The sequence below is a fragment of the Tachyglossus aculeatus genome, chromosome 10 (assembly GCF_015852505.1).
Source record: "Tachyglossus aculeatus isolate mTacAcu1 chromosome 10, mTacAcu1.pri, whole genome shotgun sequence".
In the NCBI taxonomy this organism is placed as follows: Eukaryota; Metazoa; Chordata; class Mammalia; order Monotremata; family Tachyglossidae; genus Tachyglossus; species Tachyglossus aculeatus.
The window spans coordinates 17234772-17256978 of NC_052075.1; the positions used below are offsets into that span (position 1 = coordinate 17234772).

Here is a 22207-nt window from a genome sequence, read left to right on the forward strand (position 1 = left end):
TCATAGCTATGAAAACCTTGGTAGCCTGAGATGTATTTCGGTTAGTCTTTGGTGAGAGCTGTGGGTTTTCAAAACATCCAGGGGTCCTGCTGAAAGTTAGCTAAAGGGCTGTAGAAAAAGGAAGGAGAATATACATTTCCCAGGAAGCAAAGGGGCTGACTCACCTCGGAGCTTAGAACAGTGCTTGACAATAGTAAATGCTAACAAATACCATAATTATTATTTGGCACAGTAAGAGTGGACGGGAGCCAAGCTCCCAGAATTGTCTGGAGAGGGGAGTCCTCTGGACTGTAAACTCAGTGTGGGCAGGGAATGTGACTACTAACTCTGTTGTACTGCAGGCCTCCCACCGCCCAAGGGCTTTGTCCTTTGATCCCAAAATGTTGATGAATGGGAGAAGCACGGGCTACTGGAAAGAGCACGGGCCTGGGAATTAGAGGATCTGGGTTCTAATCCCGGCTCTGCCACTTGCCTGCTGTGACCTTGGGCAGGTCACTTCGAAGAAGGTGGGCCTCAGTTCCCTCGTCTGCCAAATGGGGATTCAATACTGATTCTCTGTCCTACTTAGATTGGAGTCCCAAATGGGACCTGATTATCTTGTATCTACCCCAGCACTTAGAACAGTGCTTGCACAAAGTAAGCGCTTAACAAATATGACAATTATTATTATTACTATAATGGGGTGAGCCCCATGATCTATTCAGCCTAGGATTCTGCCTACAATGGAAGCACAGGACACTTGGAGGAACTGTGTGATGGCTGCCCTCCTCAGCATTCATTCTCTGGATAGTGATGACCTGCCTACCCACCAGAAATACCCATAACTTTCCCTCTCGCAACCCACTGTGGTTATTACCTGGCTACCATTTTGGCTCCCTCCAGAGATTGGGTTTCTCTGACCACACTAACCGCCTTTTCAGGGTTGCCAAGGTGATCCAAATAGATGCGGATGACATTTTCCCACTGCTTGGCATTTTTATAAGCCACAACAGCTTCCTTGTATCTGCAAGAAACAATTTCCAAATCTTACATGTGACGTTCTGCATCTGAGGCATTTTTCAAAGAAACACTTAGAGGAAAGAGCATGGTCTTCAAAATCCAGCATAAGTAGCTCCTCCTCAGTAAAGCCTCCCTGAGTAAGATGTTCAAAAAAATATCCATGATCCAACGAACCAGTCCTCTCTGATGGAGAAGTAGTGTGACCTAATGGAAAGCACAGTTCCGTATTCTAATCCCAGGCTGCTGTATGATCACGGGCAAGTCACTTAACTTCTCTGTGGCACAATTTCCTTAAGCAAAAATGGGAATTAAATACCTGTGGTCCCCACTCCCCCTAGACTGTGAGCTCCATAAAGGAAAGGGATGATGTCCTTCCTGATTATCTTAGGTCTAACACAGTGCTTGGCACATAGTAAGTTCTTACCAACTTGTTATTATTTCAACTTGAGACATCTGTCAAGTGTAACATTCTTCCCCACTGGGTATACTCCTTTTTCCCCCAGTGTCATAGAGGTCCTGAGCTAGGGCAGGAGTAGATGGAGGAAGGAGCAAGAAAAGCTGTCGATAAGACATAAAGATACAGGTTGGCATAGCCTTCTCTCTCTTGTGCACGCATGCAATTCAGAACACGGGTGCTGCATGCCTGCCTGCCTACTTATTTGTTGCACTCAGTTTCCCAGTGGGGACGTGACTGGCAGGAAGGAGAGAGTGGGAGCGATGCCATGCCAGCCACTTGCACTAAAATCCATTCCTCTGCACAGGTTTTCGATCCTGAAGTCCCAGGACAGGGGCTCATCACAGAGATCTATCAACATATTTGCTTTGATCACCACCTGAGGGCTCAAAAAATGCTGTTGATCCTGAGGCCTTAATTTTTGTGAACACTTGTATTCAGGATTCTTTCATGGTCTTTTGTGACTTTGTAAAATAGTAACCACCGATTTTCTTCAGAACTGAACTGTACCTTCCATCTGCTTCCTTAGACTTGGCATATTGTAGATGAACCTTGGGAGAAGTTACGTGAGGGAGCAATTCACCAACCTTTGCCCTGGAAAACAGAGATTGTGGAAAGTCTTGTTAGCTGGACTGATTTGTTTTGAAAGTTCCTTTTCACCCACGAGGGTATTCACATGCATTAACAGATTCTAAATGATCAATTAGTCAATTGTATTTATTGAGTGCTTACTCTGTGCAGAGCACTGTACTAAGCATTTGGGGAAATACAATACAACAGAGGTGGTAGATATGTTCTCTCCCCACAAGGAGTTTACAGTCTAGAAGGGAAGACAGATGTTTATAACTTATAGATCTGTACATATATGCTGTGACCTTAAAACTAGTTCTCATATTGGTTCTTACTAATTCTTAAAGCTAGAATTCTAAGAACTCCAAATCTGCTATAAGAAAGCAATATGACTTTAACCTAGAGAAATTGGAGTTCCCATAAGAATCTTATGGATAAATCTTTCTACTTCAGCAATCACTTCCTTGTTTCAAGAATTCAGAGAAAAACTACAGTTATTCGGTCGTGACCTATGGCTAGGTTAGATGGACCTGTTAGACCAGCTTTTCTAGAGAAATACCAGAGATGTATCTGGTCCAAAACAAATCCAAGTTACCATTTTGATTTTCCCAAAGATTAGCCCAGGATATGAGGAAATGTTGGAAGAGTTCACTGGGGAAATAATAGCAATGGGTATAAGGAGATGGAGGGGAAGGGAAGCTTCTAGATTGCCGCTGCATGTAGAGACCATATGCCTGCCATGTAATTTTGCAATCTGAGCTGTGGCAGGAGGAAGCATAATCTATGGAGATTCAAGGGAACAGCAGATACAGTGGGAATGAGGGTAAATTATTAGTAGTAGTATTAGTATTATCCCGGTTTTGCCATCTGGATTTTAGGAGCAACTCAGAACAAGTAACTTTCAGATAAGTCCTCTGCCAGTATGGGAAAACTGTGATGCCAAAGGTCAAAGACCCGGGAAATGAGAGGAGGGTGGTGACTAGCAAAATTAGAAATGAAAAGGAAAGAGAAACCCAAAATCAAAGGGGGGTGTTTAAAAAAAGCAAAATGAATTAAGCCGATATGAAGGAAGTTGAATAGGTTGATCTGAATTGTTTTCAGCCCAGTGGCAATGATTTTGTTAATAAAATAAAACCGCAAATCTTTGGTCTTTATGCCAATCTGGCGTTCATCCTTAGAGAGAGGCTGATAATCCCAGGGGAGAATGAATTCTTTTTGATTAAGATCTTGCTTGAGTTTTGGCAGATTAAAGCAAAAAGAGTAGAAATGGATTGTCAATAATTTAAGAAACCACAAGATTGATTCCTAGACATGGTTCTCATGATAACTAGGAGTTTCATGAAATTGCCCTATCAGCTAATGTTCCTTTCTTCATCTTAAGTTTTTTGGGTTTTTTTGTGGTGTAATTCAGGAGAGGACTTAAAGAGCCAAGTGTTTAAAAAAAAAAAAAAAAATAGAAGTTGGAAACAGAAAAGTATACTAGAAAATTTGATTCCATAAAAATATACTAGAAAACAAGGTACAATCTCCAAATATGAAAAAATTTGATAAGATTTGTAAAATTGTTCCATTTTTCTTTTAAAAAAGGAATTGTAACACAAAACAGTCTCAAGAAGTCCTTACCAGTTTTTACAACGAATATATACTGATGCTGCTTTGTCATAATACTGTCCTTTTTCATATAACTGGGCCGCTTCTGAAAATTGCTAAAAATAAGGCAAGGTTATTTTTGAAGTGTAAGAATCCAGTAAATGAGCTCTTTTCTTAATCGTGCAACTTAAGAAGACCTTCATATTTTCCAGAATGGCTCCACAGTCCCGCTTGAGCAGCCTGCTGGGATGTTTAATGGCTTGGTTAACCCCTCGACGGATGTCACCCATCCGAATGGACATCTGAGCCACTCCGGCTAGGCAGGCTTCATCGTGGTCCTGGTACTTGAATGGGACAAACGAGAAGTTAGGTTTCCCTTCTCTGCAGAAGGGCTAGTTATAGACAGGTCCAAGCGGCAGTTCTAATAATAATGAAAGCCAGTGTCTCTCAGAGACGCTTACCTACTTTACCTCCCCCATCTGACCTTATCTCGCTGCTGTCCTACCACAATCCAGTCCACATTCTTCGCTCCGCTAATGCTAACCAACTCACTGTACCTCCATCTCACCTATCTCGCCACCAACCTCTTATCCATGTCCTGCCTCTGGCCTGGAATGCTCTCCTTCTCCATATCCGACAGACAGTTACTCTCCCTGAAACGTGGCTCAGTGGAAAGAGCCCGGGCTTTGGAGTCAGAGATCATGGGTTCTAATCCCAGCTCTGCCACTTGGCAGCTGTGTGACTTTGGGCAAGTCATTTCTCTGCGCCTCAGTTACCTCATCTGTAAAATGGGGATTAAGGCTGCGAGCCCCATGTGAGACAACCTGATTACCTTGTATCCACCCACAGGTGCTTAGAACAGTGCTTGGCACATAGTAAGTGCTTAATGAATGCTACCATCATTATTATTATTATTATTATTACTCCCAGCTCCACCACTTACCTGCTGGGTGACCTTGGACAAGTCACTTAACTTCTCTGTGCCTCAGTTCCTCATCCACAAAATGGGGGTTCAATGCCTGTTCTCCTTCCTACTTAGACTGTGAGCCCGATGTGGGACCTGAATATCTTGTCAGGTGTATTAACCCCAGCGTTTACTATAGTACGTGGCACCTAGTAAACATCTAACATTCCACAATTATCTCCTCCAGAAAGCCTTCTCTGACTAATATCTTACCTCCCCATTCTATCTTCTCTCCCTACTGCATCAACTACAGTGCTTGAATCCGAACCCCTGAAGTACTTAGGATCTTAACTGCTGCCTCCACCTCTCCATAGAATTTATGTACATACCTTTATACTTGGCTGCTTCTGCTACCTGCAATGTACTTTATTGCCCATTTCCACCACTATTCTTAGTCACAGATTGTGTCTATTTACTCTATTACCCTCCCAAGAGCTTAGTACAGTGTCTGCACACAGTGTGTTTAAAAAAAATTCCATTTATTGATGGATGCTTTTTAAAAGAAAATTTCCAGTTGACTATTAAAAGTCATTTTGTCACCCAATTAGGTCTATCTTTGGGAAATCACCCAAATATAACCAAACTTTTTAAATTCTGTACATTCTTTTGTAACATTGCAAAACATTTAAAACAGAAGAAAAGTACGTCCCTCCTTCAATCTCCAAGGACCCTCCTCTTCCCATTTCCTTTGACCTTGAGACATACTGATCACCGAATGGTCTGCTTCAGTAAGATTTCTCTGTTCCTATCACAGCCTAGCACTTAGAAGGAAGACAGAGGGAAGAACCATGTTATGGCTTAATTGTCTTACTTCGAAAGCAGTAGTGCAACAACAGTTGCGGAGGAAACGGAGCAGAGGCTAAAGAACCCCTCTTTTTGCTATCCTTTCCACAGACAGGTCTTTTGGGGGGCACAGTGTGGTCAGTGTGGCACCCACCCATTTTCTTTTTATGTTTCTCCTCTGAACCCATGGGCCACTCTCCTCTCTCACTCCAAAAAGAAGAGCAGGTCTCCTGGTCCTATAAGTTGTACTGGAGCCCAAACCACTATTATATTGCATAAGGGAACCACTGTAAATCACAACTCACCGTCCTCCAAGTGTTACCTTATTGTTTCCTGTAATTCCCTTCTCGTAATGTGCCAAAGCATTTATATAATCGCCCCTAAATGAAGATCGACACAAATGGTGAGAGACGGCTTTTTTGGAAAGGAAAAAAGCAGGCAAAAAGCTAGTGGCAAATAGATACCCCATTGTCTCCTGTCTCTGTCTTGTGGGCGGGGAGCACGTCTACCAAATCTGTTATAGTGTACTCTCCCAAGCGTTACCATCTCAGCTGTATTGTACTCTCCCAAGCTTCTAGTACAGTGCTCTGCACACAGTGTTCAATAGATTCATTCAATCGTATTTATTGAGCACTTACTGTATGCAGAGCACTGTACTAAGTGCTTGGGAAGTACAAGTTTGCAACACATAGAGGGTTCCTACCCAACAGCAGGCTCACAGTCTAGAAGGGGGAGACAGACAACAAAACAAAACCTATAAACCAAATAAAATAAATAGAATAAATATGTACAAGTAAAATAGAGTAATAAATATGTACAAACATATATATACAGTTATGATTTGATTGACTGAGCCACTGGGGACTGAGGAAGGCTACACCCTCTGTGATTGCCATTATCCTCTAATGCACCTTCCACTAGCCAATGAGAGGGAAAAAAAGATGGAGAGGGATCTGACTGCTTCCTTGTCACATTAGAAAAGAAAGACAGCTCCTAAGTGGGCAATGCACCGAAGGAAGAAAAAAATCACTCTGCCACCAAATAATGATGATCTTCAAGTTATTTGTCATGACATGGGAACAAGATACAAAGTCAGTGTTCAGTTTTTCCTCAAATCTATGGTTTGGTTGTGGCTGGCTGCCAAAAAACTGCAAATACTAGGTGTATTCAGGGAGGGTTTGCATTCTCAGAGGTTCAAAGAGGCCCAGGGCTGATATTTTAAGGCCTTTGACCATAAGAAAAATTAAAAATACTCAAGACTAGAATCCATGCACTAAAATGCTTTAAAATTATTGATAGGACCACCAATTTAAAAATTAAAAAAATATATAAAAACCAAAACCCATTCATTTTATTTTGTCAGGAGCACTAAATATTATTCTGCCCAAAACATCAAAACCATTAGTGACTCTCATCCTCTGTCATCCTCCTCTCCACCTAGTTGACTCTGAGAAAGGATATCAAAACCCAAATTTTAAAGTGGATCAGAAAGTATATCTTTTGCCCAATGTCCTGCCTCTGGCCTTCAAAGTCTTGTTGAAGGCATGTCTTCAAGAGGCCTTCCCTGACAAAGCCCTCATTTCCTCTTCTCCCACTCCCTTTTGTCTCACCCGTGCCCTTGAATTTTCTCCCTTTATTCACCCCTCCCTCAGCACTTACGTTTATATCTGTAATTTATTTACATTAATGTCCATGTCCCCCTCTAGATTTTTAAGCTCATAGACAGGGAATGTGTTTACCAACTCTGTTGTATTGCTATATTGTACTCTCCCAAGCACTTAGTACAGCCCTCTGCACACAGAAAGTGCTCAATAAATATGATTAATGTAAATATTGATTAATTTACCTGCTTATTCCTGGACTTGGATTTTGCGGTTGCAACATTTCTAAATTTGTTGAACAGTTTCTATTAGATTAGCTTTCTATTTATTTCTCATCTCAATTTTTTTTGGCTTTGTACGTTCATTGAGGATAGGGGTTATCTTGATTGCTTTATGTGTTCCCCAGTACAGCATCTCATGGGGAAATAATAATAATAAATAATAATGATGGTATTTGTTAAGAACTTACTATGTGCCAAGCACTGTTCTAAGCGCTGGGGGAGATACAAGGTAATCAGCGTTGTCCCAGGTGGGGCTCACAGTTTTAATCCCCATTTTCCAGATGAGGTAACTGAAGCACAGAGAAGTTAAGTGACTTGCCCAAAGTCACAAAGCTGACAAGTGGCAGAGCCGGGATTTGAACCCACATCCTCTGACTCCCAAGCCCGTGCTCTTTCCACTAAGCCATGCTGCTGTTTTGATGATAATCTAGAAACCCCACTCCCAAGATTGAATTTGACTTTCTAAAATAAGTGCTATAAGAAAAAGTTTTTTTTCCTCCATAGGTTTGGAAAATGAGGACATAAAAACATAAGCGATGCTATTTTGAGCAATAGCAGCCTGGCTTTCTTATGTTGTTTTCAGACATTTCTGAACAGTGGGCCTCACTTTTTCTTCAGCACTGAGGAAATATGGCATGGCATAAATTCATTTAAACTGCCATCTGAGCGAATGTGCTTTCCCTCCATGGGCATGGACGTTTGTCAATACCCATTCACTGGAGGTGCTCCCAAGAACCCTCTAGGAAGCGCCGGCTTGGTTAGGGAAAAAGTTTGTTCATGGATTTTTTCCTTCCCCTCTCTCGTGGATTTCTCCAGAATCCACTGCAGCCCTAGGAAGGAGAAGGGGAGGCCAGGCAAAAAGAGAAAATAGAATGAGAGGTGTTTGCAGTTAAGTAGTAGTAATTCAGAAAGGAAATGTTCCAGAAGAACAGGAAGTCAGTGAGAATGAGTTCAATAACTTCTCCTTGATGGAAAAGTGTGAACGTGATCAATGTTACTGAGGGGTTACTCATTTCATGCCTCGGTAGGTGTAATTAGTTTTAAAGTAAACAGTCTATTAAGAAGAACGAGAAGAGTTTATGTCCTTTTTATCCTTTTGGGGGCTCTTAGGGTGAAACCGATCAACTCCCATAACCTACAGATGCTAATTCAAAGCCTGCAGACTCTAGTTTGAGAAACGAAGCCTTTTAGATATAGAGAGCAACAAAACCATCTTTTTCTGAATGCCAAAAGAACAAAAGAAGGATGTTTTAAGTTTTGCTTCATTTCCTAGATGAAAGAGGGAAGGCAAACTGGAAGGCAGGCCGTAAGTAACTGTGTGCTTGTCAGGAAGGATGAAGCTTCCCTGTCAGAAGGCCCCCGACAGGAAACACGCTGGCCATGAGAAAAAGGCCAGCTGCGTGGGCTAAGCAAAACAGAGATCAGCCAGATAAATCTTCCACAATCAGAGTGCTTTCGAATGATAAACATGGCTATGTAACACACATTTCTGTCCAAGCCTGCCCTAATTTTTACTCATGCAGACTCAAGCGTCACATTTCAAGATATCTGCTTTAAATTGTAAATATCTGCCTCTAGCCTGTTGGTTCCTCTACACTGTAAGTTCCTTGTGGGCAGGGAATGTGTCTGCCAGCTCTGTTGTATTCTCCCAAGCACTTAACAATTCAGCAGGTTCTCAAAAAATATCATCGGTTGATTGATTAAAATCAGGTAGCTCCAACCCAAAACTAAATGTTCTTTCAACCCTGAAAATAACCAGGGATTTTTGTCAGTCTTGAGCCAAGAATTCTTCTCAGTCTCGGTTACCATCTCACTCGTGGATAAATAGTCATGTATGTAACTTTTCAGTATTCTAGACTGCACCAAAGGTGGTGTTGATATATTTTCCAAAGAATAACATACGTGAATTCGAGCTGAATAGCGTACTCCTTTGAGAGCAGCGGGATCTGGTCGGGGGCCAAGCGTTTAGCCAGCTGCAGTGCACTGTCCCAGTGCTGCAAATCTCGTCTCATCTACAAGAAAAACAGATCTTTTTCTATGAAAACGTAGATCCAATCACTAGAGAAAAACAAAGATACAAGTGTAGCAATGGTCCAGTGACGCCACTTTACCTTGTCAATCCAACAGTGATGTTTAATAATAATAATAATAATAATAATGCATTGATTAAGCACTTACTATGTGCAAAGCACTGTTCTAAGCACTGGGAAGGATACAAGGTGATCAGGTTGTCCCACGGGGGGCTCACAGTCTTAATCTCCATTTTACAGATGAGGTAACTGAGGCACAAAGAAGTTAAGTGACTTGCCCAAAGTCACACAGCTGACAGTTGGTGAAGCCGGGGTTTGAACCCATGGCCTCTGACTCCAAAGCCCGTGCTCTTTCCACTGAGACATGCTGCTTCTCTTATTGAGGGCTTATTCTGTATTAAACGTTTGGAAGAGTACGGTAAAGTAAGTAGACATATCCCTGCCATCAAAAAGCTTAGCAAGTGTATGTATCCAATCAATCAATCAATTGTATTTATTGAGCGTTTACTATGTGCAGAGCACTGTACTAAGTGCTTATCCAGCACTGGACATTATATTTCCAACCTGCAGTTATTAAATAATGGCCCATTAATGGTAAAAATAAGAAATTCAAATTTAAGGCCAACACTCATCCTTACTCATCTTCAACCTGATTTTCCCTGTCAAGTATGGGAGAGCACAAACAACATGATTTCCTGGGAGTGAAAGGGGGTGGAAAAAACTCTCCTCAGGGGAGAACAAGAATCCTTTCAGGCTTTACTGCATGGATTTAGGGCTTGGGCCACCGCATACTTCAAAGTGTCAGAAGGAGAACAGCCATTGTGGCAGGGCAGTGGTGAAGTATGAACTCAGGAGGGAGTTCGGCAGGAAGCAGAGCTATAGCACCCATGCCAAGTGAGAAGAAAAACTGTTTCTGCTTCCTTGAAAAGGCGCCTCCACCAGAAACACTGCAAGATGGGGCCCCACAGACTTGGAGGCAGAAGAAGCAGCCTGGCCTAGTAGGAAGAGCACAGGCCTTGGGAGTCAGAAGGACCTGGGGTCTAATCCTGGCTCTGCCACTTGGCTGCTGTGTGACTTTACTTCTCTGCCTGTTACCTCATCTGTAAAACGGGGATTAAGATTGTGAGCCCCGTGTGGGTCAGCGACTGTGTCCAACCTCATTACTGTGCATCAACCCCAGCGCATAGTACAGTGCCTGGCACACATTAAGTGCTTAACAAATACCAAAATGTTCTGACAGAAAAGTGCCTAACAAATGTCAATTGAAGTAATGGTGGCCTGGGTACCTCAAGTGCAGCTCTGGGGCAGCTAGATGCCAGGTACAGATCCTGGGCCAGGTTGAAATCATTAGTAAACATGGCAAGGTGTCCTGCTAAAAGACTGTGGTCTTCTACCCCCTGTAAATAGAACCAATATTGCATGTTAGAATGGTTTGAATTTTTTTTTTTTACTCTTAAGTACTATACAGTCATTTTTGTCCTTATTATAAAAATGCTTTAACAAAGACACTGTGCTATTTGGGAGATTTCCAATGTACCATGAAGAATATTTATATACTAGTGGGTGGAGGTCTCCATTATGTAACTCATTTTGCCCTTACGCCTATTTTTTTTCCTAAAAGAAGTTAGAAAATTCTCAGGGACTGGAATTAAGGGCAGATAAGAAATATTCAAATTCATAGCTGGAACTAGTCAAATAGCCATTGTAATTAGGCAAAACCTACCTTACAGTTAGTAAGAAAAGTTGATTAGCTATTTTTAAAGTTTTCCAAAAAACCTCTAAGATTACCTCTATATCTTGGCCTTTGCAATTCAGGAAAAAAAACCCTCATCATCTGTTCTTACCAGACCCTAGCACTCATATGTGTTCAGTTGTAGAGCAGATCAATTTATTTTTAATAATAATTATGGAAGTCGTTAAGCGCTTACTACGTGCCAAGTACTGACCGGTCTAAGCACTGGAGGAGATACAAATTAATCAGGCTGAACACAATCCCTGTCCCACGTGGGGCTCACACTCTTAACCCCATTTTACAGATGAGGTAACTGAGGCACAGAGAAGTTAAGTGACTTGTCCAAGGTCACATAGCAGACATGTGGCGAAGCCAGGATTAGAACCCAGATCCTTCTAACTTCTGGGCCCGTGCTCTATCCACTAAGCCATGCTACTTCTCTAATTCATTCCCCTGCCTCAAGACTACCAATATCTGTTGTTTGTACTCTCCCGCGTGCTTAGTACAGTGCTCTGCACACAGTAAGTACTCGATCAATACCACTGATTGATTAAACCATTTCAAAGTATTTCTCCTATTTTGAAAGACTATGAGGAAGATTCCCCACAGTTTTCACATCAACAATCCATTCTAGTGTTTACTAATTCCCACCATTAAGAAGTTTGTGCTTCTAGTTAGCCAAAATCCCTCCAGTGGCAGTTCATGCTATTTCCTCTTTTTCGGCCCTCAATGAAGTCAGAGAAAAGACAGTCATTATATAGGAAATAGTCATGTAAGTATTTCATTCATTCAGATATAAATTGATTAGTTTATAAAAAGCTGATCCCCTTTACTAACATTAAGGAATGATTAAGGAACTTCCAAAAAACCCCCAACACCTTTTGAATATTATTTGTCTTTCATTGCCTGGCTGAAATTCCCAATTTTTTTAGCCTTTCTTCATTACCCCACTCATCATCAGTGATACCACCTTCAAATATGGAAGGGTACATTATGTATGCATAATATATAAAATGCATATATTATGTATGCATTATATTTATATCTATAATTTTTGGATGATATTTGAAAACCTCAAAATCCTCCTTACCTTTCTTAAATTTAAACCTGACAACCTATGCTACAGTATATTGTAAAAAGAGGTACTTATTTTTCCTAGTGAAAACTGTCATGTTTCCCATTAAATTAAAGAAAGGCAATTAGAGTTTTCTTTCCAAAATATCTCTGGGTGTGATAACCCAGCATATATTCCTGTATCTCTTTACTTCAAAGTGATATTTTTTTCAAAAGTCATCTATAAGCACTCTTCAGCTTTCGGAAACACTTATGCCGTGAATTAGCTCCATTCCTCTTTTGTGTCGAGAGGTGTATCATTCCTATTCCTGGGGTCAGTGGTGGAAAATGTTAGCCTTGGAGCCCAACTCGGAGGTTACTAGGCAAGAAGGGAGAGTTTTTCTAATAAAAATGGCTATTCTGCAAATTTGAGCAGTTCCAAACCTGAGAAATTTACTGCAATCTTGAAGGTCCTTGCTAAACATTTGCTTTGCAATGAAAGTTTGGGGAGTGTGTCTGGTCATTTTACCACTTTAATCATTCTTCCAATATGCAGGTTAAATGTAGACATGCCAAAAGGACTTTTAGGTTTCAGATCCTGAAGAAATTTTGAACTTAGGAGGAACTAGTTATGCCAGTGTTTATTATCAAATAAAGATGTTTATAGCAGTGCAGGTTATGGTATGGAGACTTCCTTATCCACCCCACCATTTGGGGACGACATGACAGATTCCAAGGAGCAACCACTGTCACTACCACAGAGGTCTCCTACCTTGTCCCCTGCCTGTGATGGCAACAAAGAATGTGGCCAATACCTGTTCAAAACCTCATTTTCCTGAGTTCTAGAGTAGTCACTGAGGTCATTAGTCACTGGTAGAATCTACGCTGATTTTTCTTTTTCTTAGTAGGCATTTCAATAACAGTGCCTGGCACATAGTAACACTTAATACCACAGTATGCGTTGATAATGTCAGTATTGTTCAATGATGTTGAGTAATACCATTTCACCTTTATTTGTTCCAAAGACATCACTATCCCGACATTTCTAATTGTACGATATACACGTATGGCGAACTCTACTTCCATGTGATGCAAACAGGCACTGCCTAGTTCATTCCACGCAGACAAGTCATCCAGATGCTTGCATATCACCCAGGCGTCAGAAAATCTAGAGCAGGAAAGGTGAAATATGAAATTTAACAAAGAGAAATTGACAAAATGTAGGACGGACTCCTAGTTACGTCTCATCAACATGATCATCACCACTGGCATTATTGAGCACCTACTCAACCGATCAGGCAATCCATCAATGGTATTTATTGAGCTCTTATTGTGGGCAGAGCACTCTACTAAGAATGTGAGAGAGAATCATACAATCGAACAGGGAGATGAGCTTCCAGCCTAGTGAGGGAAGACAGACATTTAAATAAATTACAGATAGGAAAGAGTATAAAGTGCTGTGGGACCTGGGTGGGGTAAATATTGAAGTGCATAAGTACCCAAGTGCATAGTTGATGCAGAAGGAAAGGAGAATAGCGTGGAGAAATGAGAGGTGAGTCAGGGAAGGCTTTTTGTATGAGATATGATTTTAGTGGGGCTTTGAAGATGTGAAGAGTGGTGATCTATCAGATGTGAAGTGGGACGGAGTTCCAGGACAGAGAAAGGATGTGAGTGAGGGGTTGGCAGGGAGAGAGGTGAGACTAAGGCATAGCGAGTAAGTATTGCTACTATGGCCTTATTAGTGTACAGCATGCTAACTGTGTGCACAGCATTGTACTAGGCTCTTGGGATCAATCAATCAATCGAATTTATTGAGCACTTACTGTGTATGGAGCACTGTACTAAGTGCTTGGGAGTTGTACTAAGGGTTGGTAGACACATTCCCTGACCACAATGAGAAAGTGAAAAGGCATGACCCCCCCACCCCCACAGCACTTATATATATATATATATATATATTTGTACAGATTTATTACTCTATTTTACTTGTACCTATTTACTATTCCATTTATTTTGTTAATGGTGTGCATATACCTTTAATTCTATTTGTTCTGACGACTTTGACACCTGTCTACATGTTTTGTTGTCTGACTCCCCCTTCTAGACTGTGAGCCCATGGTTGGGTAGGGACCATCTCTACATGTTGCCGACTTGTACTTCCCAAGCGCTTAGTACAGTGCTCTGCACATAGTAAGCGCTCAATAAATACGATTGAATTAATGAATAAATACGATTAAGTGAATGAATGGGGAAACAAGCAGACTGAAATTACCTAATAAATAGAAATTACCTAATAAATAGGTAAGTTCTAAAGAGAGGATGCAATTACCAGGAAGGGATGATAAGTCTGAGAATGTCTCCTGAGGGGTGTATTTTTTTAGGTGGGCTTTGAAGTGGTAATGGATGTAGTTTTTAGGATTTGAGTGGGAAGAGAGTTCTCTGCAAGGCTAACAGCTTACATAATGGAGAGGAGAAAAGACATTTACAAACAAAGTATAGTTTGAAAGAATAGGCGATATTCATTGATTATCAATATTCATAGGACAAAACAAAATGGATATCCTGCCCCAACAGGAATGTGTAAAATGCTGAAATGTACACCTCAAATTGAAACTATTTCATTCTGCCCACACAAATGTAAATTTGTAACAGTGATTGGGGTCATCCAATTGTCCCCCCAATTGACTGATACAGGAAGCTTTTGGGCATTTCCTTTCTGTCCCTTCCAGTTCCCCTTCCCCTGTTCTATAATGAAATGAAACTATACTTGAAACATTTCTTTTTCTTTCATTCAGGAGGAAAATATTTTGTTATGCTTTACATCCAAAGGCCGACATTTCTCAAAGGTATTTATTGAGCACTTGCTGTGTGCAGAGTACTGACCTAAGTGCTTGGGAGAGTATAATACAACAGAGTTCGTAGACACACTCCCTGCCCATGAATCACTGAGCAGAAACATTACCTTTAGGAAGCTCTGATATGAGAACTGAAGTGAAGGAAGCTCAGCAGTTATCATATGGGACCACTTTTCTCTCCTCGTGAAGATAGCATCCATGAATCCTGGATCAATTTGCTTAATAACTTATGGCATTTTGCTACCCCACCAGCAGCGAGTTTTTGACTGAAAAACAATCTTACCTTTTCAATATTAAAGCCTGCATCAGTATTTGTTTTAGCTCACTGGGTTTTAAATTGTCCAACTTTCCCAGAAAACCATGCGTGCTAAGGCAGATATTGTTTGTTTTCCCACTCTGGGTCTGGCAGGTTAGTTCTCCATTATACAACAGCAATGGCTTATGAGAAAATGGAATTTTGGTGCCACCTGCCAAAATCACCTTGGATCCTAGAATATGAGAATAGAAAATTTTTAGCAGAATTACCCATTCTTCAACCAGATTATATAGGTGATGTTTCTTGCTTGTTTTTTTTCCATGATTTTTTTTCTTTCTGTATTTCTGTTAACATGGTTTCCCTCTACTATTTCCCTGCTTCTTCTTCATCACCATCATCAATGATACTTATGAAGCACTTACTGTGTGCAGAGCACTATACTAAGCACTTGGAAGAGGACAATAGATCTGTCCTTCTCACCCCATCCCCTGTGACTTTCCCTAACTTCCTTCCTCTCTCTCTCTTTCTCACTATCCTTTTTGTCTTTCTTCTCGTCCCCATTTTCATGGCTAACTGTCCACTGCTGGATTTGTTTCCTAGACTATAGTTGCTTTGTTTTCTTGCCCAACCTTGTCTGACCTTTCTGACTTTTATTTTTGGTTAGCTGGGTGAAGTATTTGGGAATACGTACTCTGCTGACCTGACCCTATACTCCTCCTCTCTGTAGGTTTCCATGGGCTTGTGGCCTTGTGCCAGTAACTCTCTCTTCCCCCTCTTTCTTTGTTTCCTGCTCTTACCTTCATATGATGTTTTAAAAGGCATCACGGACTAGAAGCACAAGGAAGGCTCTTTCTGTTTCCTGAGTGAGCCTGATTCTCTGCTTCACTGGGGGGCCTTTTAATGGTATTTGTTAAGCACTTACTATGTGGTAGACATTGTTCTAAGTGGTAGGCCTGTGAGAGTGAAAAACCAGTCGGTATTCTCTGCTTCTCTAGACCAGTGGGGTGGCGGGGGGCCCTGTTGAGAGCAGACGTATGACTAAAACTGCCACTCTGAAGACACAACTCTTCCTCCTTCCTCAGTAGGGCTCCTACCCTCTCCCTGGAACAACGATGCTACTCTGTTTTCTGAAAGAGGCAAGAGTTTCTGGGTCCAGTTTCAGACCATGAGAGGGCTAGTGACTAGAACACAGCCCTGGGAGTCAAAAGGACCTGGGTTCTAATCCCGGCTCCGTCATTCGTCTGCTCTGTGACCTTGGACAAGTCACTTAATGTCTCTGCGCCTGTCACCTCATCTCGAAAATGGGGGTTAATGCTTTGAGCCCCATGTGGGACATGGATCATGTCCAACCTGATTAGCTCGTATCTACCCAGTGCTTAGTACAGTGCCCAGCACATAGTAAACACTTAACAAATACCATAAAAAAAAAAAAAAGAAAGGAAATCCTCAGGTCCCCAACAGGGCCAGGAAGAGCTTTGGCTCCTGGAGATCTTTGACTCTCCTGCAGCTCCAGCTACCAAAAACATTCCTGCCTTTTTTCTATCATTACTATCACCCTCATCTGGAAGTTAGGGATTGTGGGGGAAGCAGAGGACACTTGGGTCTGATTTCAGCCCATAGCAGAGCCTAAACAGAGCAACCAGGACTGGAAATGGAATCCAGGCACCCCATGATTTCCTTGCAGCACTGAAGCACATTCACATTTTTTTAGTGGTATTTGTTAAGCGCTTATTATATGTCCAATATTGTTGTAAGCACTGAGGTAGATACAAGATAATCAAGTTGGACATAGTCCCTATCCCACACGGGCCTCATAGTTTAAGGAGGAGGGAGGAAGGGAGAACAGAAGAACTGAGGCACAGAGATGCTAAGTGACTTGCCCAAGGTCACACAGTAAGCATCTATTCCCTTTAAGCACTTGATATTCATCCCACCCTCAGCTCCAAAGGATTTATGTCCATATTCTTATACAAAGCCTTTCCCGTAACATTTTTTTAATGGTACTTGTTAAGCACTACTTTGTACTTAGCACTTAGTACAGTGCTCTGCACACAGTAAATATTCAATATATATGATTGAATGAATATTAAGCACTAGGGAAATCAAAATAATAATTGCAGTATTTATTAAGCACTTACTAAGTGTCAAGTACTGTTCTAAGCACTGGGGAAATCATAATAAAAATTGTGGTATTTATTAAGCACTTACTAAATTTCAAGCACTGTTCTAAGCACTGGAGAAGAGACAAGAAATTGGGTCAGACACAATCCCTGTGTCACAATGGGTTCGCCTTCTAAGTAGGAGGGAGAACAGGTATTGAATCCCCATTTTACAAGTGAGGAAACTGAAGCACAGAGAATCAATCAATCAATCGTATTTATTGAGCGCTTACTGTGTGCAGAGCACGGTACTAAGCGCTTGGGAAGTACAAGTTGGCAACATATAGAGACAGTCCAACAGTGGGCTCACAGTCTAAAAGAAGTGAAGTGATTTGTCCAAGGTCACATAGCGGGTAAGTGGCAGAGCTGGGATCCTCAAAACAAAACTGAAGGGCTGTTCCCAAACTACTCTGGAAGGCGCTTAATTGCCTAAATTCTAATTTTCCTTCAAAAGTACATTTGTTGACTGTGGTGATGCCAGCGTGGCATAGGTATGAACAGAGAAGCTCTGGAGCCGAGTTCCCGAAGTTGTGACCCTTCAAGCGAGCACAGAATTGTTTCTTCCGATACCACACTGTATTGTATGCGGACAGGTGTGTGTTATGAAAATAGTATTCCCTCATTCCTCAACAGCATTCTGTTAATCTCACTTAATGAAAACCCAGGTTACGGCAGAGTTGACCACGGCACGGTGAATGTTTCAGTGGGTCTAAGTGAGAAGGTCTCAAGCTAGGATTCACAATTATGACTCCATTAGTCATAGACCAGCCTGGATGAAGTGTAGCCAGAGGATACAAGAGCTAGCCGCCAAGAATGCTGAAGTATATTACCTGGGACGGCATAGCAAAATAAGAAAAAAAGCGCCAACTTCTATGTTGGCCTGAGTAACATGTCTCAATCAATCAATGGTATTGATTGAGTCCTCACAGGGTACAGAGCACTGTACTAAGCGCCTGGGAGGTACAATATAACAGAGTTGGTAGACACGTTCCCTGCCCACAGTAAGCTTATGGTCTAGAGACCCTCCTAGCTCCAAAGCACTTATGTACATATCTATAATTTGTTTATTAATAATAATAACACTAATAATTGTAGTATTTAAGTGCTTACTATGTGCCAAGCATGGTACTAAGCACTGGGGTAGATAGAAGATAATTAGGTTGCATATGGGGCTCACAGTCTAAATAGGAAGGAGAACAGATCCTCATTTTGCAGATAAAAGAACTGAGATCTTGCCCCAAGTCATAGAGCAGACAAATGGCAGAGCTGGGATTAGAACCCACGTCCTCAGACACCCAGGCCCAAGCTCTTTCCCCTAGGCCACGCTGCTTCCCTGCAGTTAAGAACTGTTGGGCATGAAAAATTTTTTGCCCAATGCCTCAACGTGAGGAGAAAGCATCATTGTGCACCAAGGCAGCCCAGGAAATACAATTATTGAATGGAAGCCATCACTGCCTAAGAGGACTTAATTAAATCAGTTCAGAAGCTAACATAATTTAGTGAAGTGTTTGCAGTGAAATTATGGGCATTGAGCCTTGAAAATAACTCTGCCGGGGGAACAGACGGTGATTATGATGTATTCCTTACACAAATACCCTCATCAGCAAAATGGAAAAAAGAAAAACAAAGAAAGAAACAAAGGGTCACAGAGATGATACTAAAAAAAAAAAAAGGTGGTGAGAAAGGCAGGCATGGAAGCAGGAGGAGGAAAATGCAGAGGAATTCAATATGAAATCAATAGTGAAAGAGGACAAGCAACAGAATGAAGATGAAAAAATGTGTCCAGTATTCTCCAGTCTTCACTCATGTTAAGTCACGTAGTAAATTGTATCTTTGTCCAGCACAAACCCAGAGCCAGTTCTTTGAATGTTGCCTGAAAAGATCCATTCATGTAAAGGGGAAGAAATTGAAATAGAAAATTTTTCAATTCCCTCTCAGTGAAATAAACATGCCCAACATATTTGATGAGAAAATGGCAGGAGGAAGACAGCAGAATAGTTCACTTTCACCAAAATCAGAATATCAGTACTAACGATGGCTGTATTGAGTGAGATTTTATCCATTTTCTAATGGTATTTGTTAAGCGCTTTTACTACGTAGCAGGCGCTGTACTAAACGCTGGGGTAGATCCAAGGTAATCAGGATCAAGTCCCACTTGGGGCTCACTGTCTTAAGGTACAGAACTGAGGTACAGAGAAGTGAAGTGACTTGCCCAAGGTCACACAGCAGACAAGTGGCAGAACTAGGATTAGAACCCAGGTCCTTCTAACTCCCAGGCCTGTGCCCTCTTCAGTGGGCCAAGCTGCTTCTCTGAAAAGCACCATGAAAGCATACGGTGCTGCTGGGGCAGACCATCGGTCCCTCCAGCCCTGGATTCTGTCTCTAGACTGTAAGGTCCTGGTGGTCCTGGTAGAGGATGTCTACCAACTCTGTTGTATTATACGCCCCAAAGTACTCAGTACAGTACTGTGCACACACTAACCACCTAATACATGCCATTGATTGGCTGGCAATATCTGCCATTCTTACATCTATACTAATGATTAGGGATCTACCACTTAACATCCCTAACTTTTCTGTTTATGTGAGCTAGGGTGCTTGAGAAGACTGTCAGGTGATGAAGTATCCTTTCCATATCGTATGCATCAATCGATCAATGGTATTGAGTGAGCACTTACTGTGTGCAGAGCACTGAACTAAGCTTCTGGGAGAGTACAAAACAACAGAGTTGGTAGACACATTCCCTGCCCACAAGGGGCTTCCAGTCTAGACGGGGAGACGGACGTGAACAAATAATTTCCGGATAGATGCGTGTTAAAGAGAAAACCTCGCTTCACTGTGGCATCTGCTCCCTGCAGTACGCTGGCACATTTTCGGTTGTGCCCTCGATGCCGCCGTCTTTTTGAAGCCTCTATTTTTAAAGCTGTCCCCCACCCCCATTTTTAATTGCCATATGCCAAGCCAGTCCTGTCTGCTGCTATCGGCTCGCAGTTGTACTTCATTGTGTCTTTGACACGGTTTTTTAAAATATTTTTGTCCTCCTCATTGGTGTATAGCCCTTGCCCGTCGTCCATTTCCAGAACGACTGAGGGGCTGATTGTGTTCCAGAACCTTATCGTTTGAGCTCCTATCTTGCCAGTTGTTGTTAAGCATCATACAAAGTCACCCTGCTGGAGCTGTCTAAAAGACATATGTGATGTCTAGGTCTCGCAATAACAGAGAAAACTGGAGGTCTCACAGTAACAGAGAAGGTTGGCGGTCTCACAGAACAGAGAAAGCTGGCAGTCTCACAGTAACAGAGAGGTCGGAGATCTCACAATAATGGAGAAGGTTGGAGGTTTCACAGTAACAAAGAAGGCTGGAGGTCTACAGTTGATCTTTAGATCTTCAGTTTGGTTTTAAAATTTGGACAAGCAGTTATTTTAAAATTTGATTTTTCCGTTTCTGTTTCTATCAGCGGAGGTACACTGACAAATTCTGTCACTGAACTTGAGATTCAAGTTCAGTGACAGCATTTGTCAGTGTACCCCTGATGGAATTTCTTGGGGACTTTTAGGGGCTTGCTAGGGTAGAACATCGGTGGTGGGGGAGACATGAGCGTTTCTGAAGGCAAAGGGGAGGGAGGCATTAGAGAGTGAACAATTGAATAATAGTAATAATAGTTATGGTGGCATTAAACTAGACTGTAAGCTTTTTGTGGGCAGGGGCTCTGCAAACTCTGTTATATTGTACTCTCCAAGGTTCTTAGCCCAGTGCTCTGCATACAGTAAGCGCTCAGTGAATACCATTGATTATTTGCAAAGCACTTACCATGTGCCAAACACAGTACTTAAGTGCTGGGTTAGGTACAAGATATTTAGGTCAGAAACAATCCCTATCCCCCATGGGGTTTATGGTCTGAGAAGGGAGAGCAGGCATTGAATCCCCCTTTGACAGATGAGGAAACTGAGGCCTAGTGAAGCGATCTGTGTAGGGTAGCACAGCAGGCAAGCAGAAGAGCTGGGAATAGGACCTAGGTCCCCTGACTTCCGAGCCCGTGCTTATTCCACTAGGTCACGTACTGGAGAGAGAGTCAGGGAGGGAAGAAGAGGGGTCATTTCACAGACCATCAGCCTTAGCGATCCAGACCTCTTAAGTGCCCACCAGCACCATCTTCAGTGGCTGACTGACCACCAAGTCCTGCCTGTCCTTCCTCCCCTTCCCCAACACTCCCCACCCCTCTGAAAACCTATATTTTCCCTCACCACTGCAGCTGTCACTACTGCTACTCCCCTGTCGATCCTTCTCACCTTTTAGACTGTGAGCCCACTGCTGGGTAGGGACTGTCTCTATATGTTGCCATCTTGTACTTCCCAAGCACTTAGTACAGTGCTCTGAACACAGTAAGCGCTCAATAAATACGATTGATTGATTGATTTGGCCAGAAGCAGGTGAGGCGGTGTGGCAGGGGCGGCTGGCTACTACCTTCCATGCTCCTAGAAATGCTTATCGTATGCAAGGTTGGCCAGAGCTATAGGCCAGCTGAATTCACAACCTGAAACCTCTGGTCTTTCCGTTCGTCATGTCTGTAGTATTGAGCTGTGAAGTACCCCTGTCTCTCCCCAGTATTTTTAATAACCATATCTGTTAAGGCACTTCCCGCTGTTGGGTAGGGACCGTCTCTATATGTTGCCAACTTGTACTTCCCAAGCGCTTAGTACAGTGCTCTGCACACAGTAAGCGCTCAATAAATACGATTGAATGAATATACCAGGAACTGTACTAAAAACTGGGGTAGATACAAGTTAATCAGGTTGGACACAGTCCCCGTCCCACATGGGGCTCCCAGTCTTAATCCCCACTTTACAGATGAGGGAACTGAAGCATAGAGAAGTAAAGTG

At 42.1% G+C, this 22207-nt stretch overlaps 1 protein-coding gene across 1 annotated transcript in view; it reads right to left on the minus strand.

The window, feature by feature from the left end:
* Positions 1-22207, minus strand: part of LOC119933140 (WD repeat-containing protein 19-like) — a 63270-nt gene that overhangs the window by 18212 nt on the left and 22851 nt on the right. The window contains exons 17-25 of the mRNA XM_038752467.1: positions 15196-15400; positions 13066-13225; positions 10559-10669; positions 9145-9254; positions 5683-5740; positions 3811-3957; positions 3647-3729; positions 1964-2047; positions 857-1003 (exon numbers count right to left, since the gene is read on the minus strand). Coding sequence (XP_038608395.1) covers positions 857-1003; positions 1964-2047; positions 3647-3729; positions 3811-3957; positions 5683-5740; positions 9145-9254; positions 10559-10669; positions 13066-13225; positions 15196-15400 — 1105 coding nt within the window. The remainder of the gene's footprint in view (positions 1-856; positions 1004-1963; positions 2048-3646; positions 3730-3810; positions 3958-5682; positions 5741-9144; positions 9255-10558; positions 10670-13065; positions 13226-15195; positions 15401-22207) is intronic.